This window comes from Radiomyces spectabilis, assembly GCF_025331425.1.
Source record: "Radiomyces spectabilis strain NRRL 2753 chromosome Unknown BYT42scaffold_4, whole genome shotgun sequence".
Lineage (NCBI taxonomy): Eukaryota > Fungi > Mucoromycota > Mucoromycetes > Mucorales > Radiomycetaceae > Radiomyces > Radiomyces spectabilis.
Window position 1 is genome coordinate 90,724 of NW_026251929.1, and position 25,848 is coordinate 116,571.

At 43.1% G+C, this 25,848-nt stretch overlaps 7 protein-coding genes across 7 annotated transcripts; 4 read left to right on the top strand and 3 right to left on the bottom strand.

Moving 5' to 3' along the window:
- Positions 1-4,179: 4,179 nt before the first annotated feature.
- Positions 4,180-4,635, top strand: BYT42DRAFT_592597 (Homeodomain-like protein; the record flags this gene model as incomplete). Its single annotated transcript, XM_051570631.1, has 2 exons — positions 4,180-4,315; positions 4,379-4,635. The coding sequence occupies 2 exons, from the start codon at positions 4,180-4,182 to the stop codon at positions 4,633-4,635; spliced, it is 393 nt and encodes a 130-aa protein (XP_051424917.1).
- Positions 4,636-5,808: 1,173 nt separating this feature from the next.
- On the bottom strand, positions 5,809-8,100 carry BYT42DRAFT_253325 (uncharacterized protein). Its single transcript, XM_051562716.1, has 4 exons — positions 7,500-8,100; positions 6,371-7,388; positions 6,097-6,280; positions 5,809-6,014 (listed from the first exon to the last, which is right to left on the bottom strand). The coding sequence occupies exons 1-4, from the start codon at positions 7,999-8,001 to the stop codon at positions 5,967-5,969; spliced, it is 1,752 nt and encodes a 583-aa protein (XP_051424918.1). The 5' UTR covers positions 8,002-8,100; the 3' UTR covers positions 5,809-5,966.
- A 3,409-nt stretch (positions 8,101-11,509) lies between these two features.
- BYT42DRAFT_611951 (uncharacterized protein) lies at positions 11,510-13,465 on the top strand (the record flags this gene model as incomplete). The annotated part of the gene is made up of 2 exons (XM_051571567.1): positions 11,510-13,117; positions 13,205-13,465. 2 exons carry the CDS (start codon positions 11,510-11,512, stop codon positions 13,463-13,465), a joined length of 1,869 nt encoding a protein of 622 aa, XP_051424919.1.
- A 907-nt stretch (positions 13,466-14,372) lies between these two features.
- BYT42DRAFT_611952 (TEA/ATTS domain family-domain-containing protein) lies at positions 14,373-16,510 on the bottom strand (the record flags this gene model as incomplete). The annotated part of the gene is made up of 7 exons (XM_051571568.1): positions 14,373-14,591; positions 14,681-14,968; positions 15,042-15,850; positions 15,958-16,074; positions 16,147-16,206; positions 16,271-16,310; positions 16,361-16,510. 7 exons carry the CDS (start codon positions 16,508-16,510, stop codon positions 14,373-14,375), a joined length of 1,683 nt encoding a protein of 560 aa, XP_051424920.1.
- Positions 16,511-17,893: 1,383 nt separating this feature from the next.
- BYT42DRAFT_561832 (clasp N terminal-domain-containing protein) lies at positions 17,894-22,926 on the bottom strand. Its single transcript, XM_051567401.1, has 6 exons — positions 22,322-22,926; positions 21,770-22,248; positions 19,532-21,704; positions 18,724-19,458; positions 18,350-18,598; positions 17,894-18,222 (listed from the first exon to the last, which is right to left on the bottom strand). Exons 1-6 carry the CDS (start codon positions 22,481-22,483, stop codon positions 18,019-18,021), a joined length of 4,002 nt encoding a protein of 1,333 aa, XP_051424921.1. The 5' UTR covers positions 22,484-22,926; the 3' UTR covers positions 17,894-18,018.
- Positions 22,927-23,607: 681 nt separating this feature from the next.
- On the top strand, positions 23,608-24,691 carry BYT42DRAFT_561837 (vesicle transport V-snare protein, variant). Its single transcript, XM_051567402.1, has 5 exons — positions 23,608-23,755; positions 23,825-23,883; positions 23,971-24,081; positions 24,173-24,433; positions 24,504-24,691. Exons 1-5 carry the CDS (start codon positions 23,641-23,643, stop codon positions 24,567-24,569), a joined length of 612 nt encoding a protein of 203 aa, XP_051424922.1. The 5' UTR covers positions 23,608-23,640; the 3' UTR covers positions 24,570-24,691.
- Positions 24,692-25,059: 368 nt separating this feature from the next.
- Positions 25,060-25,845, top strand: BYT42DRAFT_611955 (uncharacterized protein; the record flags this gene model as incomplete). The annotated part of the gene is made up of 3 exons (XM_051571569.1): positions 25,060-25,230; positions 25,606-25,741; positions 25,793-25,845. 3 exons carry the CDS (start codon positions 25,060-25,062, stop codon positions 25,843-25,845), a joined length of 360 nt encoding a protein of 119 aa, XP_051424923.1.
- Between the last annotated feature and the right edge of the window lie 3 nt (positions 25,846-25,848).

A 25,848-nucleotide genomic window follows, 5' to 3' on the forward strand; every position in this document is an offset into this window, starting at 1 on the left:
ATGATTTATTAAAGTTGCCACACATTGTACAGACATCACTTTTTTTTTTTTTTTTTTTTTTTTCAAAAACGACGGCCTTGTACTTTTACTTTTTACACATAGAATGCGGAAAGGTAGTCTTCCATGCGTATCAGGACAGATTTATTCAATGAGTTGTGCAAGCTCACCTTCCATGTGAACCATCCTTTACCGCTGTGAAGATTATGTAATATGGCAATTGTGATTATCCTTCGACAGGCTGGATCAAAGTTCTGGCCGCCAGGCGTATTTGCCGTTTATGTTGCTTTTTCTTTATTTCATTTTTTCATTTCGTTTGTACATCGTAGGACCGAGAAAAAAAAAGGACGGCAACTGAGATTTAAAACAATTATCTACAAGAAGCGTGTCAAGAACTAAATTGTGTGTCAAACAGATTTCCGTAGCTGAAACACCCCTAAATCAGAGAAAAAACGCTACCGAGTGCATCTAGAACATGCAAAAGAGGATGTTCCAGATTGGCGGTGGCACAAAGTGAACAAAGATCATGTCTATCCCTAATTGTTGGCAGTGCCTGTAATGAAAGATTCTCGAACGTTTTGGTTTCCTGCTAGATTAAGAAAGACAGTCTCAGACATGCCAATTTTTCATTCGGAGGTCCTCCGTTGCTGATCCGCGACCCGCAGTATATTTGGACGGGGCGATAAAAAATACTCCTTCAAATATATCATCATCAGTGAATGGTTTGATCGGCCTACACTACGCGATCCAATAAAATGAAAGTAAAAACATACAATCTACAATCACCACGCTATCGTCAGACGGCGACTGACAAGTGAAAAATTCCGAACGGCGTTCAAACTCAACGAACTGCGCTCCTCATCTCCACCCAATTGATTGGACAACTGGAACAAGCGGAAAGTCAACCATATTCAATTCCCGGCCGCGGTCCTCTCGGCTTGTTCTCGTCAGCAACTAATTGTGTTTCGGGTGTCCTTTGATCATATACGTGAGAATGACACGGTAGTATCTGTAAAATAAACTCTATGGATTGCAAGTTAAAATCGTACGAAGGTTACCATCGTGGTTAAAAAGCATACTCTTCAGTCTGTACGATTTCAAGCTGACTAAATAAAATACTGCGATACTATTGTAGAGCAGATATGTCGCGTCAAGTTAGGCACACTTACTCAGGCCCTGAGGTGAAATGGTTAGGCTCGCTTCATTATGCTGATTTTTCTACGATTAAAAAATGGAGTCCCCTACCTGAATTATGAAGCATACGTTGGCTATTCTTTGTATAATTGTAGACATGGCTCCCGAAACAGAAACAAACGAGGCGAAGTATCGCGCAGTAGCCTGTGTATAATTTTAGGCCTCACGGCTTTTTTGTCATGTTAGATCGATCGTTCTCAATAACGATATCTTTATCGAGCTGTTTTTGTACCATGGCATTCTAATTTTAAATGTGGGCACAAAAACGCAGTATCGCTAATGCGAATTTCTATTTATTCTCTTGTGAAGCCATATAGAAATGTTTGGAATATGGAAGCTTCGTTTAGATTAAATGATAGCACAAGACCAAGCCCGCCGCATAAACATACTCCATCTATTGTCACCAACTAAAAAAAAGGCAAGCCTGTGCCAATGCAGGCATAATTTCATAACATCTGTTGTCAATGTTGTGTCCTGCTATTTTTACTTTCATGAACACGCAAGGAGAGAGCGAGAAAAAAAATTAAGGTCTCACTTGTAGAACGTCAAAACGCTAGGAAAGTTCGTTCGACTTATTTCAGGCACCAATCATAATTCGACATATCCTTCTTCTTTTGTAGGACATATCATTTCTTCTGGCCGTGTCGCGATTTAACACTCTCTTCAGAAAGTAAACTCGCCTTGGCCGAAAATATAATCAACCCAATGGCGAGAATAAATGCATACTGTACGAGACATGAATTCGTTATAATAAAAACCCCAGAGATGCCCAAGGCTTACACTGCAAAATATTCTTGCACAACTGATTTGTAGCAAAGACAAAGATACTTTAATCCTCACCATTGGCTGAATTTGTTTTCAGTCAATGCGAAATTTCTTTCTGAACAGAGCGTTGCAGGCAATGGTACGAAAAAAAAAAATAAGAGCTTCATCAATCTCAGATGGCGAAACTTCAACGGTTTCGCAAATGGAAAGGAAAATAGGCAAACGGCTCCCACTGCGTTTCCCACGTACCAAGCCAAACAAACAGTGATCTGGAATGGAATAGAGATTAATCAATTGCTTTCGCCGACAAAACACTTAGACAACAATAGCTGGTGGTTTCCAGGAGTAGGTACAAGAATACAGTAATGGCGGAATCATTTTATGAAGATAGATCAACACGATACAAGACTCGTCAGAATAGTCAACAATGTCCGAAAAAAAATGGCAATCCTGGTACGTGTCATGAAACGTATGATTTTTTGCTAGATTGTTACTTGCCATTTCTGTCGTAATTCCTTTTTATTTAGTTTGTTTTAATGGATTCTAGATAAAATGGATTGCTTGTGCTGATTAAACTGCGACCATTTTTAATGATGATGCTGATCTTTTTTCATAGGAATCAAAAAGAAAATGAAAATGAGCCGATCTTTTCACTTGGAAGGCCGACGGACAAAAGCTGCCTTCATTACATGCACATATCAATCTCCGAGATGAAAAAGATCGCAATCATGTAATCACTCTTGGCATAAATATAGTGCAGGCAATGGAAAAAAAAACCTCACAGCTCCCCCTATTTCAATTGGTTTAGCGATTCGGAAAGACAACTGGAAATGACAAACCCGTCTGTCTGAAGCGAAAAAAAAATCATCCACCGCTGTATTAAAATAGGCAGTAAGGAGGTGATCTGATTTACTGTAACCAATAATCCTGCTCTTACTATTTGCCTCATTTCCCTTGTATTGAATGTGGATGTTATCTTTTTCTAGTTTATCAACAACGGGAAAATGTATAGTAACGTTATCCATTGGCGGAAGGGTGGAGATTTTGACGCACAAGTTGAGCCGAAAAAAAAAAAAAAAAAATTTCCAGCAGGTGGGAAATTAGAGCCGTGACTGCTTTCATTAAGACGAACAAAGTGAGGGAACCGGGGTCGGATGGTTGCATAACGACGAGAAATTACATCAATTTCCCAAGGCGCGCGTTCACTTAATAATGGAAATGAAATGAATATGATCTGGTTTATTATTATGAAGATTTTTTTTGGGGGGGGGGAAAGGACGATGCAGACGTTTCTTTTTGCTCCATCTTGTGATGGTGTAGTGAATAAGGTTCTTTGGGTTACATTGACCAGCAAAGGTGGCGTGAGCTTTTGATTCATTTCGATGCCACGCCACCCGTTTTAGGTAGTGATGCTAAATTTGGTAAGTATAAGTATGAATGAAAAAAAAACCAAGCCAATGCGGGGGAAGATATTGGGTGCGAGCTTCACGGTTGGTGCAATAATTGTCCAAAAAAGTTTTTTTTCGTTTGTCACTTTTCTCCGCGCGCGCGCGTTTGTGCTTAGCAATGGGGACCTGGGTTGGCTAGGATAACCGAAAAAGGTAAGATTCAATGAAGCGGACAGTTCCGGACTCTCGACTAGTGACCATAGCAATATGAATTCTCAATAGGCAACGCGACGGGTTTCTATGTCTTCTTCATACTTGTCATTGGCCAAACTTTGTACCAGACCCGTTTTTCGTCCCACACTAAGTATGAAAAAAAAATGTAAAATCGGACCACATTTGAGGTCTGGGATGAGAAAAAAAATGAATCTGGCTCTTTTGTACTCCCCCCAAATTATAACAATTTGCCCATTGAATTGACATGATGGCTCGAGCGATAACGTTGCACCAACTTGGTGGCAATGAATAAAAATATAATGTTTTGCGCTTGTTTCTTTGTCTTCTTTCCTCTCTTTCTTATAAAAAGAATTCATCTCTTTTTTTCTTCCTTCTCTTCATTACTGATTCATAACCTCGCTTGGTTATCTGTGTTATTGTTCTCTGCCCTTTTTTTTTGTTTTCTTTTATTAATTTTTCATTTGATCTTTCTACTTTATATATCACAACATCCATGTTTTCTATTTCCAGCATACTGAATCAAGAGCACGATCAAGTGCATGTTCAAACTTCCATGTCTCCCAAACGGCCCGCAGTACTGGATATCTCGAATCTTCTCAATATGGACATTGAGAAGCCTGTGTTGTCACCTTCGTTGACCCCTTCTCCTGCAAGTGCGACATCTTCGTATGCGAGTTACTTTGAGGGACAGCAAGAAGATGGATGGGACCATCTTTTATCAAAGGAACCACGAGGCAGTATTTCTATTGTCAAACAAGATTGCGCGAGTCCAGCACCGAGTTTCTCTACGGTCGAAGAAGATGAAGACGAAGATTCTATGCAAGCTGCGCCTGTCAAAGCCAAGCGTCGACGGGCTAATCCCAAACAACTGGAAGTCCTGAATCGGGTTTTCGAACGAACCTTTTTCCCTTCGACTCAAATGCGAGCACAACTCGGCCGAGAACTTGGCATGAGCCCACGAACAGTTCAGATCTGGTTCCAGAACCGTCGACAAGCCATGCGTACCCGCGAGCGACAACGACTACTTCGTATTCGAGATGAGTCCGCATCGGACTAAGACAAACAAAAAAGACAAGGGGAACAGTGAATACTTGCACATACGCACCCACAAAACACACATACACACGCAAACGCACACGCACACACACTCTGTCTCTTAATTTATCATCGCCGCTTTCCCTCTATGCTACTCCATTTAAAGTGTTCTTTATCCTATCCAGTTGGCAAGTGTACTATTTCTTGGTCTCTGTCTCTTCCCTGTCACCGGTTTGTCGCCTCTACTAAGCACTGGTTGCTTGTTTGTCTACAATTTATTCATCTCTTCATTATTTTATCTCCCTATATTGTATACATGTTACAGTTTTTTTTTTTTTTTTTTTTTTTGTTCGCCATTTTTCTCATTCACACTTCCACTTTTACATACATACAATGCACGTAGTCAGTATTACTTTTTTTTTTCTTACAATCTCGATTCTTCTCTTTCTATTTGTTTTCAATCCACTCACATATTCTCACCATGCACAAATTCATATTGTTATTCCTCAGTCGTACACACTTTGATTTTCAACAAAGAAAAATTTTCTATGTCATTCCTGTTGGTTTTCTATTGTCAATGAATTGTATGGTATTATGGTCCTTCTGTCGTCTGAGGTCCCCCCGAAAAACAAAAAATATTTCAACTCCACCAAAAAAAATCAGCCCACTCGAGCGTTAATAAAAAGGGTCCAGACATGAAATGAAAATTTCATTTTGGTTAATTACCACCGATGATAAGAAAAAAGCTCCGAAAAAGATCCATGGTTGATCAAGTGGAATCACGATATTGCATCCTTTTTCTAATTAAAAGCGACTCGGTGTAACCACATCCCTCAATTTATCGCTTAGCCATGGCTTCGGAATCTTCTCTTCCTTCTCGCGCGACTCGCACAAAGCCTCCTTCCCAAAAGATACCCAGACTTTGGATCAATCGTGCTCATCTCTCTTTTTAAGGTTTTCGATTGATACCTTTTCTTTTTCATCACGGGCATGGACGAATCTTTTTTTTTTTTTTCAGAATTAGATGATTTACACATGAAAACAAATTATATACAAAAATTATCATAATCGATAGAAAAAAAACGAAAAAAGTAATAAAGGAAAGAATCAAGACATAAGGGTTCAAGATGGAAAAGCAATGACAATCAGCGAACGAAAGATCAATAATAAACGATACTAATAATAAGGGAAAAGAGAAGGAATCTAATAATAGGACCCATAACACAGAAGACAGGTGTAGGAATATAATAGAAGAAAGGGATTGGTGCCCACATTTTTGGTACCAACCACTGGATGTTTGGAGATGTGACCATCATCCATATCGGTATTGGTCTTGGGTTCAGGCCTTTTTTTTTAACGTCGTTTGGGAACCGCGGTTTTGGGTTTGTGATAAACATGACACTAACAAATAAGCTTAGCATGGCACACTTTTTTTTTTTTTTTTTGATGAATAGCGTGATATGACAAAGCCTTGATATCATACCTTGTGTGCATGTCGGTACCAGAGAACACTGTTTTTTCTCTTCACATTGCTCACCGAAACCCACTGATGACATTGATGACACAGACCTTCCACCAGATCTTGATCCACCCAACGAGTTTCAATGGGCTGCAGAAACTCTTTGCCGGAAACAGAGGAGATGCCATGATAAAACTGCTTGTGATACCTGTCAATCATCATGCGTTCATGCCAAGTGTAAGTTTTTGGTTTTACCGTTTTAGTTGCTATGGAAATGCATGGATCACAATCGACTTACCAAAATGCGCTATTTTTTAGTTGCAGCCATTTCCCAGGTTTACATGTATCGCATAAACCTTCTTTGGCTTGTCCGTTGTATCGGACCCATTGTGGCGTGTACTGGTCTCCCGCATAACGTAGCTTCTGACGACGAGGTCTTGCTTCTGGGTCCGTACGTGCCGCTTCCACATCGCGCATCGCCATATCCGGGAACTCCGCATCCCCAGGTTGTACCTGAACCGACATATTGTTCAACACTTCCCCTTTGGCCTTTTTTCGTTTCGGTTTCATCGCTGCCGTGCTGGCAATATGATGAGCCGCATGAGTCAAAGCATGTTCTGACGATGCCGATGGCAAGGGCAGTTTTCCGGGATAGTAGTAATGCGGCGGCGGAGGAGGAGGGGCCATGGGATGACTTGAAGAAGAGGAAGAAGAAGGTGGCTGGAGTTGATGGGGATGAGGATGAGGAGGCGGATAAGGATAAGGATAATAAGACACAGCATGATCAGGATGATCTCGTTTCTGACCCAACTCCGAAGTAGAAAAGGGTGGCGGCGGCAGTGGCGGTGGTTGTTGGGCTAGGGGATGAATCATGGTGACAGGATATGGATATTTATTATCCATGGTTGGCATGGGGAAAGGAGCATGGTACATGGCAGCTGGATGCTGTTCAGCATTCATTGGATACACAGGCACCATTCTTAAGGCCGGATCCGTAGGATGAACGGCATAATGAATGCGCGGATCTTGCATACTGTTGTGCCATGCTGTGTGAAACGGTGGCATGCTAACTGCTGACGAGGAGGATGGTTTCTCCTCGGATGCAGTGGATTGAGATCCAGATGGATCATGCAAGAACATGGCACGATCGTGAAACTCGGGAGGCATCTTATCCCAGGTCATATTTACGTCGTAAGAATGCCTTCGCACAGGCTCGGCTCCGGTGGTAGACCCATCATCAGAGGCAGACCATGTATTTTTGCCTTGCGATTGAGATGCGATCGAGATATCATCTTGCCAGGGATTGTGTGATCTGCCTTTTTTTTTTTGTGGAGTGTGGGGGAAGGGGGATTTTCCATGCAAATCATTAAAAATCTTTCATGCGCATAAAACCGAGTGATGACTAATTTTTGAAAAGAAAGATCTACCTTTTTCTAGATGCGATGAAGATGACGAGGAGGAAGATGAAGATGACGGCGGTTTGGATAGCGTCTGTGGTAACCGATTAAAATTGGCCAACAACATGGCGGCCTCGATAGAGTTTCGATGTTGTGAAAGCTGGTAACTAAGTTGTGCTTGGGCTTCTTCGTCCAGTCCAAGCAATCCCAGCACGGCAGGGCTACTTTTTCGTTTATCCTTTCGAGCCAACCATAACGCCGGATGGATAGGCCGGTCATTTTTTATTCCCATCGAGGGTACCGCACCTGAAGATGTGGATGATGACGATGATGAAGGTGAATGAACCCCAGATTCAGGTGCAGACGGTTGCGATATCACCGGTGTGGCCATGGTCTCTGGAGTTAGTTGGGGCGAATTGACCATCTTTGTGGAATCTGGACGGGGCGACATGTCGAAACGATCAACAGCATTTGCATAATGTAACACTTGCGAGCCTTCGGGGTGCTGTTGCATATAACCTTGTATATCCATTGAGTAGTAAGCCACCAAAATAAAAATAAAAAAAAGGAGTTTTTTTTTCCCTTCACAAAAAAACACTGGATCTTTTTAAGTAACAAGAGAGGAAAAAAAAAGGAAAGACGAGAATCAGATGTGGATGTGTACGTTATAAGTACAAAATAATGCTTTGATTCTTTAAAACGGTGGAGTCCAACCAAGAAAAAGGGAAAAATGCAAAAAAAAAAGTTGTGTCGCTTGAAGAAAAAAAAAAGACTAAAAATCTTCGGACAGAGCAGAAACAGTCTCGGACAAACCAGGAACAGTGATTTTCGGACACATACTTACCATCACTTTCCGCACAACACACACACTACCATACTCTTTTTTTATGTTTACCTATCTCTATATATCAATCTCCATGACACCCCAATTATATTCTATACCTCCGGTTTTCGTTTCAATCCGAAATAACGTTTTGCATAATCATCGGTACCATGATATTCTCCTCCCTCTATTTTTCTGGTGATAGTGATGACATTTGCTGTCATTGGCATTGAAACTATGAATAAACAGCAACAGCAACATGCTTTTGCTGGAAGGGACAAAGTGACAGACGGATCATACGAAAAAAAAAGTAAACAAAGGTGTGTCGCAAATTTCTCCACTTATGCATGTTCGGTTGAGATCTGAAGGCCGCCAATAGAATCCCGCCAAGGGATGGCAACCATGCTGAGTAACCAAAATGCCGGCCCATTCAGTCAAAAAGAAAGGTTTAACCATTAAATATGTCATTTCCTTCATTCATTGCTTCCTTTGAATTGCTTGACGTCAATGACTATGATCTGCTTGTCGTGTTGATACTTTGCTTGACCATGTGCCCATTTATTCTATGCTGGATTGAAAATCGATCTCTTCTATTCTAGTTTCACATGCAAAAGGCCAAAGGGAGAACAATCGGGCTAAACAAATCAAACAATGTATATTATACCATCTTTCTAGCGTACATGCCTGTACAAGAATAGCATTTGAAAAAAGCCAGTTTCCCTTCGCAGGAATCCACCATTCCTCCATTCAGGTTGAATCATCTCCGTTCTAAAAAGTACGTCGCCGCTAAATTGACCGCATACTCCGTTCAGCGATACGGTATTTTTCCCATGATCCACATTCAGCTACAAAATATTCTTAGACCAAGCCAACCATGTCATAAACAAAAAAAAATCACGGCGCGGTCGCCGTTTATATGGAGTCGATGTCAGAAATTAAGTGATGACCATTTTTGTTTTTTTTTCATATCTGTCGTGAATTATTCACGCTTTTACGCGAGATTGAGTTGCATGAAAATTCCAAATTTCCATGGACAGACGTTGTTTCGCTGCATAATTGAATGAAGGCACCGCGAAGCCAGGAAGAATCGACACAGAATAATCTCTTGCCAAACTCAGAAATGCGGATTCACCACCACCCTTCATTTTAGCATACAGCGTCATCAATCGGAGTCAAGGAAAATGTCACAACCACCGAATAATTTTTTTTTTTTTTTTTGGCAGGGTCACAGCTTGGACAGTTTGTATTAGTTTCAGCTCAAAGACATATTATTTTCCTATGACCAAGTGCTTTTACAGTAATGTACTATGAGCTGTTGATACGATGGGATGCCTACCTTTTGGATGTTTGACTCGGTGCAAAAGGGAAACAGTAAATTAAACTTAATTTTCCCTTCAATAGGTAGAACAGGTCAACCGAGTTGAATAGCGTAAACACTTAAAACAATGCCGGTAAATATAACCGCTTTCGTCGCACCACAGCAGGGCCACTATTTAGAATGACTTTACTTACCAGCCTGAACATCATTTGCTTTGACTACACTATGCCGGTAAACAAAAGAATGTTATCAACAAGGGAGCTTGGACACGGTACATCAGACAGATCAAGTTTGTTTGCCTCCCATTTGTAGCTTCAAACAGATGTTGCTGAGCTTCAAAGTCGTTTTCCGCCCTTTTTTGCTTGCAATAAGCGCAATTTTCCAGTCGTATCCTTCAGTAAACTGTTTGTTCGACGGTTTCCTGATTCCGTTCCGTCACCAATTTCAGCTGCTCTGGTGCTGTATACTGTATACTGTATCGACAAATAAAGCTACATTTCTACTGTCGGAGCGTAAGAAAATTAGCCAGAGAAATGCTTTTGACCGCTTTGGCATACTCTCTGAAAAATGTGTCTTTTCTCATTTTTGAAATGATTTGAAGGCCTGGAATCAATGACGCGATCCATGACAAAGGTTCTTAAGGTTTCCAGGCACTCCATGACTGCTGGAAATTCATCCAAATTCATTTCAACTGGAAACTGAGGATGAACACGTTCTCTAACTATTGTCCCAAAATTTTCATAAACGTGGGTGCCCGACATGCTGGATTATCGACTGCTCTCCTTTCTTAGCTCGAACGACGCTTCATCGTCCCACAACGTCTTCCTCCAATCTTCGGTTGTCTAGTGGTTATATTTTTCTTTTTCTTCTTCGCCTTTTACGTCGAAATGATAGGACAGACTCTCTTATGCCACGCATAAATACATATTATAGTGACGCAGACCCTCCTCATAATGGCGCTCATGGATATGTGGTGCCATAATCGTTGTCATATCGCGTGTTATTCTTCCTGGCTTCTCGTATAACAGCGTGTTTATCCCGTTCTGTGAACTTGGCAAGTCCTTCAGATTCTTTCTTAGCAATCAAGTGGACCTTCTCTTTAAAGTGTTTCCGAATGTGGCAAGCAATCTTCAAACGTCATTTGCGATTTTGTTAACATCAACGCTACTTGCCCTCTTGAAAAGGATTGCCGTGTTTTGAAACGGTGTTAAACCATAATATAGCGAGAGCGATACTTGGCAGTTCTGTTGTTAGGGGACGAGAGGATCAAAAACCCTTCAGATGGATAGATGACGCTTGTTTTTTTTTATAAAAGTGGCATCCTTTTTTTGTATGGGAGCAATGCGTGTGACATAACAGGAATGGGCACGCACTTGAACAAGAAAAGGCAAAGACGGACGTTGGTATTACTTTATTTTTCAGCCCCATGGTTAGATCCGATTGGCTTGACGGACTTCGATTCGTTCATGCTCTAACAAGACGCATTTGGCAATTCCACTTTCCGGTTTTAGCTTTATTTTTGTTCTGGAGTTATTTTTTTCTGTCCAATGTCAAATAAACTACTTTGCCACGCATTCTATGATTGCTCATGACATTAGCTCCTCCTTACACTGAATGGCATTGTCCAGTAACGCCTGAAATGTATCTATTCCATGACCAAGGTGATCATCTCGATGTATGTAACGCGAGGAACAAAGTGGGAGTTCAGGGCAGAAGATAAAAAAAAGGGGCGGGGGGGGAAAAGAAAATTAGAAAGAGATGGCTTGGAAGGATAAGAGAGAGAAAAAAAAATTGGATAGCGAAGCAAGAGCTGATGATGATGACGTATATGTCAAGAGTGAAGACAATCTGTTATGTGATGAACTGCGGAAAAGGCCACCTTCGATCATAGTGTCTGATATGACTGACAGCCAACCAACGTCAGAGCCTCCGAAAAATACGTCGTCATGCGGCAACCCAATAGATCATATGGGTACAGACGTCACTGGTATAATAGGAGGCGGAGGCTCGCAGGACGATGCATCGAGACTTGTTCCTGAACCGCTATTATCGGATGCGTCTCTGCCAAACCAGGAAATGCATGCCTTATCATTTGGTTCGCTTTTGCATGTTGATACCCAAGACCCTTACCCCACCAGTCGCTTCCTTCAAGCCATTCGATCAAGGAAACGACGAGAAAGTATCGGTGAAGTGTCGCCTCAGCATCGTCAACCTGCTTCGATAGCCGCCGTCGCCCCTCGTTTAACCAAATCGTCCACCCAAACCACCTCCGCCAAACGACGCCCCCTCTCCCATACCAAGCTCGCCATGCTGCAGCAACAGGACCCCATCGCTCGCAAAGTCCACTGCGATCCCCACATTGATCCATTTGAAATCTTGCGAATGAAGCTCACAGAGATCACGCGATCGATGCAAGAGTTTCATGTCCAGGAATTATTTCGCGATGAACTGGCAGCGAGACGGCAACCGCACGCGCCACCTTCTTCCTCCGCCCATTGGTCCCGACGACTTTCTTTATCTGTCAGTCCGCCGAGATCGAATCTATCAAGCCATTTTCTGCACCAACCAGCATCATCCCAAGGTGTGGATTCAACCACACCTCGTTCGCCTTCCGCCGTGGTGCGCACACCAACGGGTGGGGCCAATATTGTGAAACCAGTCAATGTAGAACAAGAGGACGAGCTGAACATGGTGCGACCAACAAGTGGGACCGTTTATAATACGAATAGAGAAGAGAGCAGTGCTTATGCAGACGAATACGACTACGACGATGTGGATGGGCTTGGTACCGGCAGCAGTCTACCGACGAGTCCCAACTTGACAGCGTTGTTTATAACAACCAACAATCTAATCCATTCACGGCTGGATGAATTGTCTGAAACAGCATCCATCGCCTCATCGTGCGAACTGAATTCATCGGCCGCTGAATGGCGTTCTCAATTTCTTAACCTCACCACCACGTGTATCAACCATTCGGAAGAACTGGAGTCCTTTTCGACCGAATTATTGGGTACTGAACTACGAGTGCGCGAATTGCTGGTGCAAACCGATACAGTGTTAGAACAATTTCAGGAACGCATGAAAGCGTACGAGGAACGAATTCGAGAATGTGAAGATGTCGCCAAGGAGCAAATGTTTCTGATCGAATCACTGCAAGAATTAACCGCTGACGTTGACATGAAAATGGAAAATCTGCGTCGATCCAGTTCAAATGCAAATTTTAAAGATACCAGCGCGAGAGATCATGAGACGAGGGACACTGACCGATGGGATTTCCAGAAATCCGTGGCCGACATTTTACGTTTGGAAGAAAAAGACGATTTCCTCCAAAAGATGCGCTGGGAAGTAGGCATGTTTGTTGGAGGAGGCGTCGGTACTGGCCATGTCATCCACTCTTTCGAAGATGAATTACACGGTATCGATATGATGATTGCCGGTTCAGGAGCCACTTCAGTAGATAGATACCAACAATACCACGATCGAGAAAACGAAATGTCTATATCACAGGTAAAAGAACCTCAATGACAATGGCACTTGGTTCTTTATTCTGGATCCATGCTTAGTCCATGTTACTGAATAAGTTTTTGCGGATAGTCTTATTCAATTTCTCCCCGAATCCAACATTTCGGATTTAAACGCCACTACTATGTGCTTTACATTGATGCCGAAGACCGCCAATCTCGATTCGTAAAGCTTCCCAAAGGGAAATGGGTACCAGATGAATTAGTGGACCAGTGCCAACATGATTACAGCGGAAGCGGCCAAGGCCGATGTCCGACACGATTCTCATTTTTCCAGCGAAAACATCATTGTCGAAAGCAAGTGTTCACAGACAGTCGTGACATTGGGAATTAGGTCAAGCTAACACGGAAAAAATTCCAAATTTAGATGTGGTCACATTCTGTGCCAGCGACACAGCGCGAATCGATTACCACTTTTTTCTCCCAAGCATGACAGGTCAGATGGTCAATGGAGTCGGGTCTGCGACCAGTGCTTCCATGAACTCATAGCCATTCCTCGTAAATGAAATGATACCCTTTTGTAAATAGTGCAAATGTATAGTGTAAGGCAATATGTAATTTATTTATTTTCAACGTTTCATTGATTATCAAGGAGAGGAACGGGGAAAGAGAAATCAAGAAGAATGTTCTATTTACTCAAAGTAAGAGCAAATTAAATCATCATGCAGACTCGTAAAGCCAACAAAAGCCAAACAAAAAGAAAAAAAATCGGAAACAAGAAACATTATTATCGGAAACCATCCAAGTGAAAAGTAGGGAAATTTTTAAGAGAGGGAAACGAAAGGAATGACAAGGGCATCTGGTACAATAGGGAAACCCCCTGTTGTTTAGAACAAAGCGGTAGGCTAATGACGATGAAAAATAAATGTCTATAATGCTGGTGCGGATATATACGTGGCTTGATATGCGGGCGTGCACACTTGCATGCAGAATTCGGGTGTATGCGCGTACGTGCGTATGCCTTGAATAGCTACGTTTGGGTCAATGGGCATGCGACCATCCAAGAGCATGATCCGTACTCACGAATAGGTGGTAAAAAAGAAAAAGGGTTTCAGGGGTGAATTTACCAGGGAAACGAAAAACTAGGGGGGAAAGACAAGGAAAAAAAAAAGCCAGTGACATAAGGTCAAAGTAAAAATAAAACAAAGTAACAAAGAAAAGGGCGATTATGTGAGAGTAGATAATGAGCAAGAACATAAAAACCAAACAATAAAAGACAATGTAAAAGTAATAGAATCAAGTTACGCGTCCATATCTATGCCACTGTCGAGAAAGGCCAGTTCCCGCCCAATTTCTAGCTTGGCATTGGATGCCATGTCGGTGACCGTGGCCAATTCTACATTGCCGTGCCCTCTTTCAAATTCGTAGACCATCGATAAAAGAACCGATGGTGAATTCATATCCGTAACGCCACCATCCGTGCTTGACGGTATATATTTGAATTGCACGTCCTCAAAAACCTGTATAATATAAATGGATAAAACCGCGTTATTACCCTGAAACGAGAACAGAGACTGTCATTCGTATTTTTATATTCTTTTATTCTTACCTGAACAATGCACAGATTACTGAGCGCCAAATCGGCTTCGTCCCAGGATTGAAGTGCGAGAATACCTTTCAAGTAAGCGTCGAGGAATTGATTGACAAACATGAAACTGTAAGTGTATTTCCCTTCGTTGAGCCATAACGCCTGTTGGACCTCTTTGGATTCCAACATCACTTTGCCAAAAGAGTACACGGTCATGGTGCATTCAATAGCACGTCGCTCCTTGGTTTCGAAAAAGCACGCATTATTAAATACAAAGTCGCTAACGCCGACACTGAGATCTAGCCTTATCTGTAACCCATGTCAGTAACGAGGTTGCCAAGCTATGGATCAATTTTACCAAAAAGTACAGAAAAGCAGTTACCTTGGCAGATAATACAGGAGCCGAAGGATGTTGCAAAAGCCGATGCAACGGAGGGCACTTTTGCACAGATAAAAGATCAAGTCCAATCGCTGATAACGCATTCGGATGACATTGCGACAGTTGGGCCAAGTTATGAGACAAATTGACAGCTGGATTATAGGGCAAACTGTATTCGAGATAAAGGCACATGTAATAGGGCCAGAGCGTAAAATAAGGTGTGATGGCAGATTGCAAGGAATCCAGCATTCCGTCTTGACGACTTTTAATGGCACTACACGAAGGCATAGGTGATCGTGAGGGCGTTTTCCGTGCCGTGGTTGCTACATCCAACATATCGGTGGTGGAAATAAAGTCGTCCATCGACATATTACCGCTAGGCATCCACACATTCTGCGACTGAAAGAAATCAACGGCAGCATTCGACGATGACGATGTCAGCGCAGATGAAGAAGTCGGAGGCGTTCGTACGGACACGTCATTTAATCCAAAAAGGGTCTGTTGCGATGGGTCGTACATATCTTTGATTTCCCACATCGGTAGCGCATGGGATGGCAGGGAGTTATTGCCATTGGTCATCATATCAAACACATAATCAGTCGGTGAAGGCGATGATTGCATGGATGATTCATCGGAAGACGGCGATTCATAGGTATGGTAATTCTTTTTTCCTCGGAGGGTAGATAATGTGTTTTTCACGGCAGGATGGGAACGGTGCAAAAGATGTGGATGCATATCGTTGAGATTAGTGCCCGGCATAGTGGTTGGATTGGGGTTATTGTTATCTATTGTATCGGACAATAGGCCCATGACTAAACCGTGTGCATCGGTATGAGAGAGAGGGGGGAAGAAGAAGAAGAAGAAGAAGCATATATGAGCAACCGTTACATTGGGATATGAGACGTGGAAAAGCATTTACAGTGAGGATCGCCTTTACGAGTATTTTTCAGCACCTGAATATGAGAAGACACCTGTTTCCTTGTGCGAGTTTTTCCAGTCTTGCGAAAGATGTAATCGGAAATCAACTCGTTACGCCCTGCAAGAAAGGAAAAAAAATTGTAACTCATGAAGATTTTAATATTGAATGGGACAAAGTAGTGATGCTTACCGCATGGTTTACCACGAACCAAGATTTTTCGTCTGCCTAATTTTGGTATCGTTTTCATAGCTAGTTTTTACCACAGGTTTAATGCGCAAGGCAGTGGCAGAGCGGGTTCTCTCAAACCGCTTACCTTCGATAAATGCTGATTCGACATCTTGAGGCCATACTTGCTATTCAAGTGGTCACATAATTTTAGATGGGATGAAGTGTATGATAGGACGAGTGGTAAACTTGCCTCCTCCTTGTCTCTAGCATTAGGTGACATGGTCATAGGTTGATGAGGTGAAGGCGATGGCTCTTTGCGTTGCTGCCTCGATCGTTTCGCCATACCATTACTTTTGAATATCAGATCTTGAGGGCAAGCGAGCATATTAGTTTAGAGATTAGATTAAGACGTGGAAAAGATAAAATAAGTATTAAAGCAATTTAAGCAGTAAAATATGCAGGACAAAAGAAATAGAATAAACAAAGGTGATAAGAAAAAAACCCCCAATGTGTCCAAGCGTAACGCGAATTGAAAGGAATGTGCCGAAAAATAAAAGATATAAAGACGTATCGTCAAAAAAAGAAAGGACGTGAGCACGCTTTTCAGAAGAACAAAGAATAAAAATAATGAAATGAAAAATAGTAATAATAATGAAAAAAAAAAGACAAAACCTACGAGAACCCCAAGCGATGTAATATAGGCACAAACGGGGAAATTGAAGGGATATGAAAATCCCATCACCAAAAAAGAAACGATCTTGCCTATGGCTCGTTACACTTTGACTTTCCCCATATTACTATGACCACGAACAACCCACTATATGGATACACGCGAGTAAGCCACCCCACACAAGTGGAGTCTTTTTTTTTTTTGGTTTTTCAAGTACATGTAGCACATTGCACCAATCGCCAGAAACATCTTTATTGCCATGGCACAAGGATGCCGTAGTGGTGTCAGGGTAAAAATAATAAAAATCAAAAGTGTGCGTATGCCCGTGACCCGCGGCCAACATGGAATGGATTCACGTCAAAACAAAGTAAGCAATATGTCACCAATCAAGGATCAGTGCAACATGGCACCTCTGAACGGAATCGTGAGGAAAGCATCCAAAGTTCCGCGTTTATATTAAATTTCATCGTCACTGTATGCAGGGCCACAACTGTGGACTTGCAAAGGGTGAGGTGTGTATGGACAGGTATTTCCGTTATGGTTTTTACGCGCCATTTTCTCAATCTTTTTTATTTCTTGCACTTTTCACAAAGGCTAAGGACCTTTTCGCAATATGAAAGGAAAAAAGGACATGTAAACAAATAGATATGCTTGTTAACGGAACAAATGATGAAACTTGAGTTCATCAGCAAATTTTGAATCTATCAAACTTTGCTTAAATAATCATCCACCAAAAAACCATAGCTCAGCTTATCATCAAATGAGAGCTGGCAGAAGCAACGTGTTCAACAGTGAGCCATAAACTTTCCATCCGTCCGTTCAGGTTCTTCATTTTTCTGAAATGTGGCAAGCCCTCACGCCCTGAAACGCGAGTCCAAGCGTGCATAAAAAGGGGTTGCGCAGCTAAACTCCAGATACTTGGGACTGGGTCAAGATCACAGACATCATGGAGATCGTCCTTTTTCCCTCTATTTTCGGCTCGGGAGATCTACTCAATTACCAGGGGTCTCCGTCATTTTCCATCAGAAAATCAATCTCCTTTCCATCAACAAAATCATCATAAAGAGTCAGAAAAAAAAGAATAATAAGTCAAATACAAGTATCAATAGTATAATTTGTTCATCCTCCATCAATGCGTGTGAATGATGTGTAAGTAGAAAAATACGGTTATTCATTGTGTGTGTTTCTGTTATTCTTTTTCTCTGATATGTGGGTATTCTAATTTATCGCAATTGACCAGAAACACTGAGATTACGTAGACTGGCCTTCTTTTTCACCGATTTAGCCACATAATGACGCACAAGATTCTTCTGATCTTCGCGCAAATCTTGCAGGAATCTATAAATATCATCACCTAGTGCTTCTTGAAAGGCAACGATGGCCTCAACGCAGGATTTACGTATATGGATCATCGAATCATTCATTCCCTATGCACAAACAAGACACACTTTAATTATATGGCTCTGGCTCCTCCTGTTCGTGACTTTTGTCGTGCATATATCCCCTGTCCCCGCCCCCTTTGGTGGGGTAGCTCTCCCTCCACGCGATTCTTACCTTGCGAAGCACCATGCTTCCGCCTTGCGTTAACCATTCGTCCAAGAAAAACGTATTATTGACTTCCTTGACCCATTTACCAATGTAGGTGAATGCGGTACCGATGGGATGATAACGAGCCGAATTCCATGTATCGCAAGGTGACAGTACGAACCGATAAATAAGGTAGCACAACAAAACGTCGAAAACAGTTTGCGCATCGAACGCGCCCAACACTGCGTCTAATGCATCCTCTGCCAATGTACTTATCTAAACATATCAGTATGAACGCAAGGCCCAGTAAGAGAAAGCATGTTAATAAAACTTTGAAATTTTGGCCCAATTATCCAATTGACCCCATTTGCCACCTATCATCTGCTGTTCCACCCTCTTACCGTTGGGTTATCGTTACTCCGTAGTTCTAAAAGTCGTTGGACCAATTGGGCTTCCAAGCTCATGCCCTGACTGTTGACCTTTTTTTCGTAGAATCGGAAGAGACCGGTTTGCGCAACTGCCAACTGCTGAATCAATTCCAAGCCCGGGAGAACGGAAGCATGGTCCTGTCCAACGTAGGCCGTGATGACTTGCACAAGTTCAACAAAATTGCCGCCGTTATGATCAGCTCCAGCCCATGCATCATTTCCGTTTTCTTCAGAACCGCCCATATCCCATCGCTTGAGGATCGGTGTCTCCCTTGATAAACGCATCAGCTTACGGAAAGTCATGCTGTCAGCTTCCATGGATTTCAGTTTGTCCACTAATCCATACAACACTGTGGCACGATCTCTGCCACCACGCAAGTGAGCTCCCGTTGAAGGCTGGCTGCGATGGTTCTTTTCAAAAACAGGCAACGCATCGATTACGCGCTCTGGCTGATAATAATCTACGAATGCTGGCAGAGGTTCGTCTTCGTGAGACGCGGATGAAAGTGTCGTGGGAACAGAAGGTTGCATGCTCGTAGGTGATACTAGATGACTAGGTGCAGCGTTCAGTATGTCTGTGGGGGTGGCCACATCTTGCACATGAACGCCATTTTGCTGACTTGATAGCTTGGTTGCACCCTCCATCGCATGTAGCTCCGAGACTTCATGTGCTCTATAAGGACTTTCTCTCGTCATATGTTGCGGATGCTGTAAAAAAAAAAAAAGACACAATAAATCCCCAATTTATCTTTGCAACCGTTGCCAAAACAAGAATACCAACCGTAGTTGCCAGGCCTACCGACCGATCCATGCGGTGGTCAGATTTTCCGGAATCGTGTCCAACAAGTTCGCGCGTAACATAGGGATTGCCAAAGCGTTCGCGCTCCATGTCTTGCAAAGGGGAAGGCTCAATTGTAGCCAGATCTACTTTGTTTTCTGGGGAGATTTTCGGGGCTGTTGCGGGTGCTGAAGTCTTGTAAATGCTATCAGTGGGATGCTCCGCAGCATGGATCGGTGCATAATCCTCCACAGTAGGTTCTGTGATATCCGGCACAGAATAATCGTCATGTGATGGTTGCAATTCCTTGGTCTCGTTACGATCAATTTCAGCCTGAACAGGAGCCACCGTGACCGGGTCGCTTTCAGTGTCGTGTTGGCCTTGGGCTGAAGCTTGCCAAACAGCCGTAGACCCTTGTTGCTGGCTATTTTTCATGGTTCGCGTAGACGGTTCTGCGGTCACAGCTGAAATGCTGAAGCTTTCGGGTTCTTGTTCATCCACAGGAAAACTTTCGTTTATGACAAATTCGCTCACGGCGGTGCCGCTCACGATAGGTTCGTCTGTAATAGATTCGCTCGCAGTGGGTTGATTCGGAATAGGTTCGTGGATGTGTTCTTCACCCATGTTGTCATTTAGATCATCCACGAAAGATCCATCCGTGACGTGCTGGTTCGTGATAGGATCACTGACAATGGCTGGCTCCACAGCTGGATCATGTTCTTGGGGTGACAGTGGAGTGGAGGGTTCCTCCATCGCAGGGATGGCTTCCTCATCCAGTTGACCAAAGTCCGGCGCAGCCTGACACACATAATCGGGAATCACACGTAAATGAATGCCCAGTAACTTGCTTACTTTGGACATGACCGCATCGTCCAAGGTATTGGCCAGCACTTCAAACAGCTTCTGATTGATGAGTCTCAAGTGACCTACAAGAGCTACCAGGGGCGCATGGAAAATAGTGCCAGGAGTTGAAGTGCTGAGAATGGGCAACAGGGTATTGAGATAGTGACGAACATGTGCATCCGATTCAAACCAAGTCGTAGCGATATTACCAGCATCACCTAACCACGCTTGTGCTTCGTTGGACGTGTCCTCTTCAATGGGGGTATCTAAGCCAATGACTGGCGTGACTAGCTCATCCATCCACAACACGAATTGCATAGTCAGTTTACGACGATTCGCCGGATTTTTTGCTGGGTCTTTTTTGATCCCCATCGCGGTCGGTCGACGTGCGAGTGAAGGATCGCTTACACCATTCATGATATTCTGTAAATTGATCAACAAGCGTTCAGCCAGCTGAGCATCATGCCGGCTCAGAAACAGTTTGATTCGTTGTAAACTGAGGTTGGCCGCGTTGTAACGGACAATGTCATCTTCGGTTTTGCGTGCTACTTCATCCATTGTCGCATCAAGCATCAGCCGCGGCACCAGTTCTTCAAATGTCACCAATTTCAATAGCACACCGGCCAAGCCGTCCCAGGAAGCAAACGCTTCGTAAATTTGAACATGGTCTTTGGTAAACATATCCCACACCATACGTTTTAATGCCTCGCCATCCAAAGGGCCGTGGCTAGATTCGAGTTGGATTGCGTGCAGATCAGGTTGAGGTTGGTATGGATAAGCAGCGAGTTTGCGGGCAAGAACAGATACAGATTCACAGCGCATGGCAAGATCGTCGTGCGTCAGCATCGCCATAAGACTGGGTTTTCGTTTGGCATTTAGGCCCATGGTTGATTTTTTACGATGAAGAGCCGGAACACGCGTTTTCCGGGCCGGCGGCGGCGAAACAGGTGGAGCGTGAGAGGAATAAACTTGAGCAGGAAAACTGGGAGGCGAACCATATGATCGTAGAGGATGAGGCGATGTACTGCGGATAGAAGGAGAAGCGGAGCGTGTGATGGTTCTTGATATTTCATGATAAGGGTGGGAATGCGGTTCAGCCGAACCGGTGGATCCGTTGGAAGCGCTGGATGTCGAAGGAGAAACGGTATCGTGGGTGTCAGGTATAAGTCGATGGGATCCCAACGAACTGGATGCACGAAGAGAACCACTCGAATTTGTGGGACTGTACACATTGCGGTGGGCATCTGTAGGTGTGGCTCGGTTCTTTGCTAGCGCGGTCGCTTTGGATTTCTCCAACGCTTTACGGACACTTGCATCAAAGGAACGTAACATTCTAAGACCAGCATGATCAGTTATTGATCTGAGGAATAAGAAACAAACTGCAAATATAATGCTTACGCTTCACCACGATCTTTCCAATGTTCCCAAAAGATCCAAAATGCTTCGCGACAAACTTCGCGCACCGCCGGTGTAGCATCTGTGACGCCTTTGATAAGGATCTTCTCGACCATGTCCGTGCCTCCAGTTCGATTCATGACCGCGCGAGTATGTTCTTTCCCTGCGTGGGCCTGTAACAAGTTCTTGATATAAATGACGGTATATTGCCGTACTTGGTTATTCTTTTCGTTCATAGACAGTGACAGCATTTGAATCATCTTGTGATAAAAAGCCGCATGGCGAATAAAAATGACACAAGTTGTCATGGAAGCGGAAGCCATGATCTTTTTTGACGAACTAGCGCATCCAAAAAGACATCGGATCAACTGGTCGTAAATGTACACTTCACTAGGTTTCGTTAAATGTCGTCCAAGATAAACGCCAATATCGGCAATCAACGATAAGGCGTTTAATGCAAGTGTGGTTCGCAAACTTTCCACCTAAGAAAATATTACATTAAGCCAACTAGTCAGTCAATGAAAGGTGATTAATGAGGGACATGGCCTTACTCACAGACTTGATGATACCATCCACCATCTGACGGATGCCTGCCATTAGGGTATCTAAATATTTTTCTGAAGCATCTCCTCGTAGAATACCTCGTAGTCGTGTTATCGCCTTCTCTCTACTGTCCCAATTGTGTTCTGTTTCCTTGTCCCGAAACAATGCAGCCATGGTTGCAAACTCTGCATCCAAATCCTTTGCATTCCATATCTGTCACATAATATAGTCATCAATCGAAGGATAAAATCGCATTAGTAGCCATTTCGCTTATGGTTCGTGTCTTGGTTCTTTTTCGTCGCTTGTATCTCTTTGTAAGCTCTCATGCGTACTGGTTTCCCCCCTTTTTTCTCCTCTGTTTGACTGAGACAAGCGGACCTATCTTTCCACTTTTTTTTTTCAAGACCCAGACACACACACCACATCCAGCGATGCATAGCCAGGCACCGTATCCTGAAAAAAGAGACCATTGAGTCATTTACCTGAACAGGTTTTACATCTGTTTTATCAAGCTCTTCTCTTGCCGTCATGAACTGTTTCCAATGAGGTTTTTGTTATACCAATGCCATGGACTCGAATAAAGGAAGAGAGCGCGGAGTCCAGTCAACCCCCGATTGAACAGCATCGAACACCCACAAAAAGCAGTCCTCTTTCACCAACCTCATTTCACGTGAGATAGTCTATTCACACAAGCTCTGCTTTTTACATGTGATGCTATTGTATCTAACACCACGCATCAACGTACGTCAAAGTTTACGGATACTACGATGTACGGGCTTTGATGGTCAATATCAGACAAAACCACAGCGACCTTTTTTTCTTATCACAGATCGGTCTTACCAAAATAGACACCGCTTCAGAACAGGAGATACCATATCCACTTTGGCTGCTTATTTATGGCTGTTCTGTTATCATTGTAATGTTCAATAGATCTGAAATATCACTTGAGAGTTCGAAAAAGCACTATCATGTCCGCATACAGAAATGACTTAGTTCAGTACAAAGTCCTACAACGCGTTTTTATGCAAATTTCCTTTTTTGATTGCACACGATATTCATTATGATTCATTGCATCCAAATAATATAACTAAACAGCTGACAACGATTTCAAGTTGTGTTTTTGTTCGTTATTGCCAAAGGAGCATCTTTTAGTTGGTAATTCACACTCTTTTATCCCATTCTCGATGCAGGAAATTTTTTGACCGAAATCTGGTGGCACGTGATTGTCTGTTTCCGCTTTGTTCACAGCCGATGGGATTTCGGAGTTGCCCCATTTGAAACAACTGGCTCTTCAATCCATTCTTTTCTTCCTATTTTCCCTTAATTCAACCATGGCATCACCAGCCGGAGGATCCGAGCTTTTTGCAAGTTATGAGCAAGACTTTAAATCAGTATGCGACAGTATCAAGTCGAAAATTGAAGATCAAATACCCAATCAGCAAGGAGGTGAGTTAAATTGCCTTTTGTATCAAAAAGCGTCTTGTTGCTGACGAACCTACCTTTTGACTGCAATAGAAACTAGAAAAGCAACTGTCCGTGCTGTTGAACGAGAATTAGAAGAAGCCGATGAGATTGTAAGCAAAAAAAGACACAGTCATGGCATGGCATGCCGCGGCAGTCGAGAGTTTTTGCTAATGTTTTTATCTTTCGGGTGTGGGCAGCTTGGACAAATGGAAATGGAGATTTTGAATATCCCAACTACGACTCGCACTCGGTTACAGGCCACGCTGCGTCTGTACAAGTCGGAAAACGAGAAAATGAAGAGGGATTTGGTGAGTGGGTTCTTGGCATTTTCGGGAAAAAAGAGCTCAAGTTACTTACCAGAGGTTCTGCGGTGTGAAAATATTTTTCTCGATATGGTAGCGACGTGCCACCGCCGTAATTCCAAAGAATAACGATCGCCAAGAATTGTTTGGAGACTTGGAAGAGAACAGTATCAGTGATTACGATGCTTCAAGCAACGATCAGCGTCAACGACTATTAAGTGGTACAGAACGATTGGGACAATCGAGCCGACGCTTGGAAGACAGTCATCGATTAGCTTTGGAAACGGAAGGCATCGGTATCAATATCTTGGGCACATTAAGAGGACAACGAGACACCATGATGCGTGCAAGAGATACGGTATGCTCACACTTTGACGTGCGAAACAAATTAATGACGCGCATTAATTCTTTGTTATCTTCTCTTTTAGTTGGCTGAAGCCGATTCCTACATTGATAAAGCCTCCAAAACGCTGAAAGGCATGGCAAGACGGTAAGCTTACTTCCTTTATCTTTGAAATACAATTGACCATTGTGTGACGGAAAGAACCCCCCTTTTTTTCTCATTGTGCGTTATTTTATTCTTTTTTTTTTCAGTATGGCCACCAACAAGATGATTACGGCTGCCATCATTTTGGTCCTTATCGCTTTGATTGTTTTGGTTATCTGGAGCAAACTCTTTTAGATCCTTCCCCTGAATTGTGCGTTTTTTTTTCTTCTCAATATGGTCTATTTTTCTTTCCCTGTCGTATCTCCGTATTCAACATATCTTTGTAGATTTGGGCTTTAACGTCATGTGTCTACTACTAGCCCAAAGGCAGTAAAAATCTAAATTCTTCTCCTAAGAAAAGAAAACCGTGTTCGATACGGCGAATTTGAAAATATTTTTCGCTGCGTTTGTGTCTCTGTTCCACAACATGCCACAACTTTGGCAAGCGAAAATGCCATGAAGACCGATGAGGGCATTCGTCATATTCTAGGCCTGACATGAATTCGATGTACCATATAGTGTTCCTCACGAGAAGAGGCGCGGCGTTGTTGTTACAATCCTTCAACCTGGTTCTGGCAACATTTGGCAAGGAAGTGCAACTGCCGGTGACTCCAGCTACTGCTCGGAAGCATGTAGGCATCGATGATCTGACGGAGCATATTGTGGCGGTATGTGGTGTGTTCCCAGTGCCATAGGGTGTATTCTCGACAAGAAGCTCCTCAACGCTGCAGCTATGTTCGCTTTCCGGAACACAACCGTGAAATCCATCCACAACTTTGTAACGCACTATTATTCATCGGGAACGGTGCACCCAAGAAAGAATGAATACCCATGCAATTCCTTTTTTCAAAACTTAAAGGTATTCTTTCAGCGGCGCCCTCCTCCGGACGACAACACAACGTCGTAACATACATCAACAAACAAGGGGGGCACGAAGTCACTTCTACTGATGAAAACTGGCACGCCAAAATTTTGGCGCTATTGTCTCTGGCAACAACATCACGATAATAGCCCAACATATTCCAGAGAATCTGACTAGACAGCCGACTTCGAGTCTCGCCACCAATTTACGAAGATCAAATGGCGAGTTCTCCCATCCATCTTCCAACACTTCTGTCGATTCTGGGGACCTTATGACATCGATCTATCCGCCGATCGGACGACCAACCTCCTTCCAAGGTACGTATCTTGGAAGCGGGACCCGCAGGCACTGACGACCGGTGCTTTCAGCATACTGGGGTCCCAACTTGCCCATCCGTGGATCAACCCGCCTTGGAATCTGATCA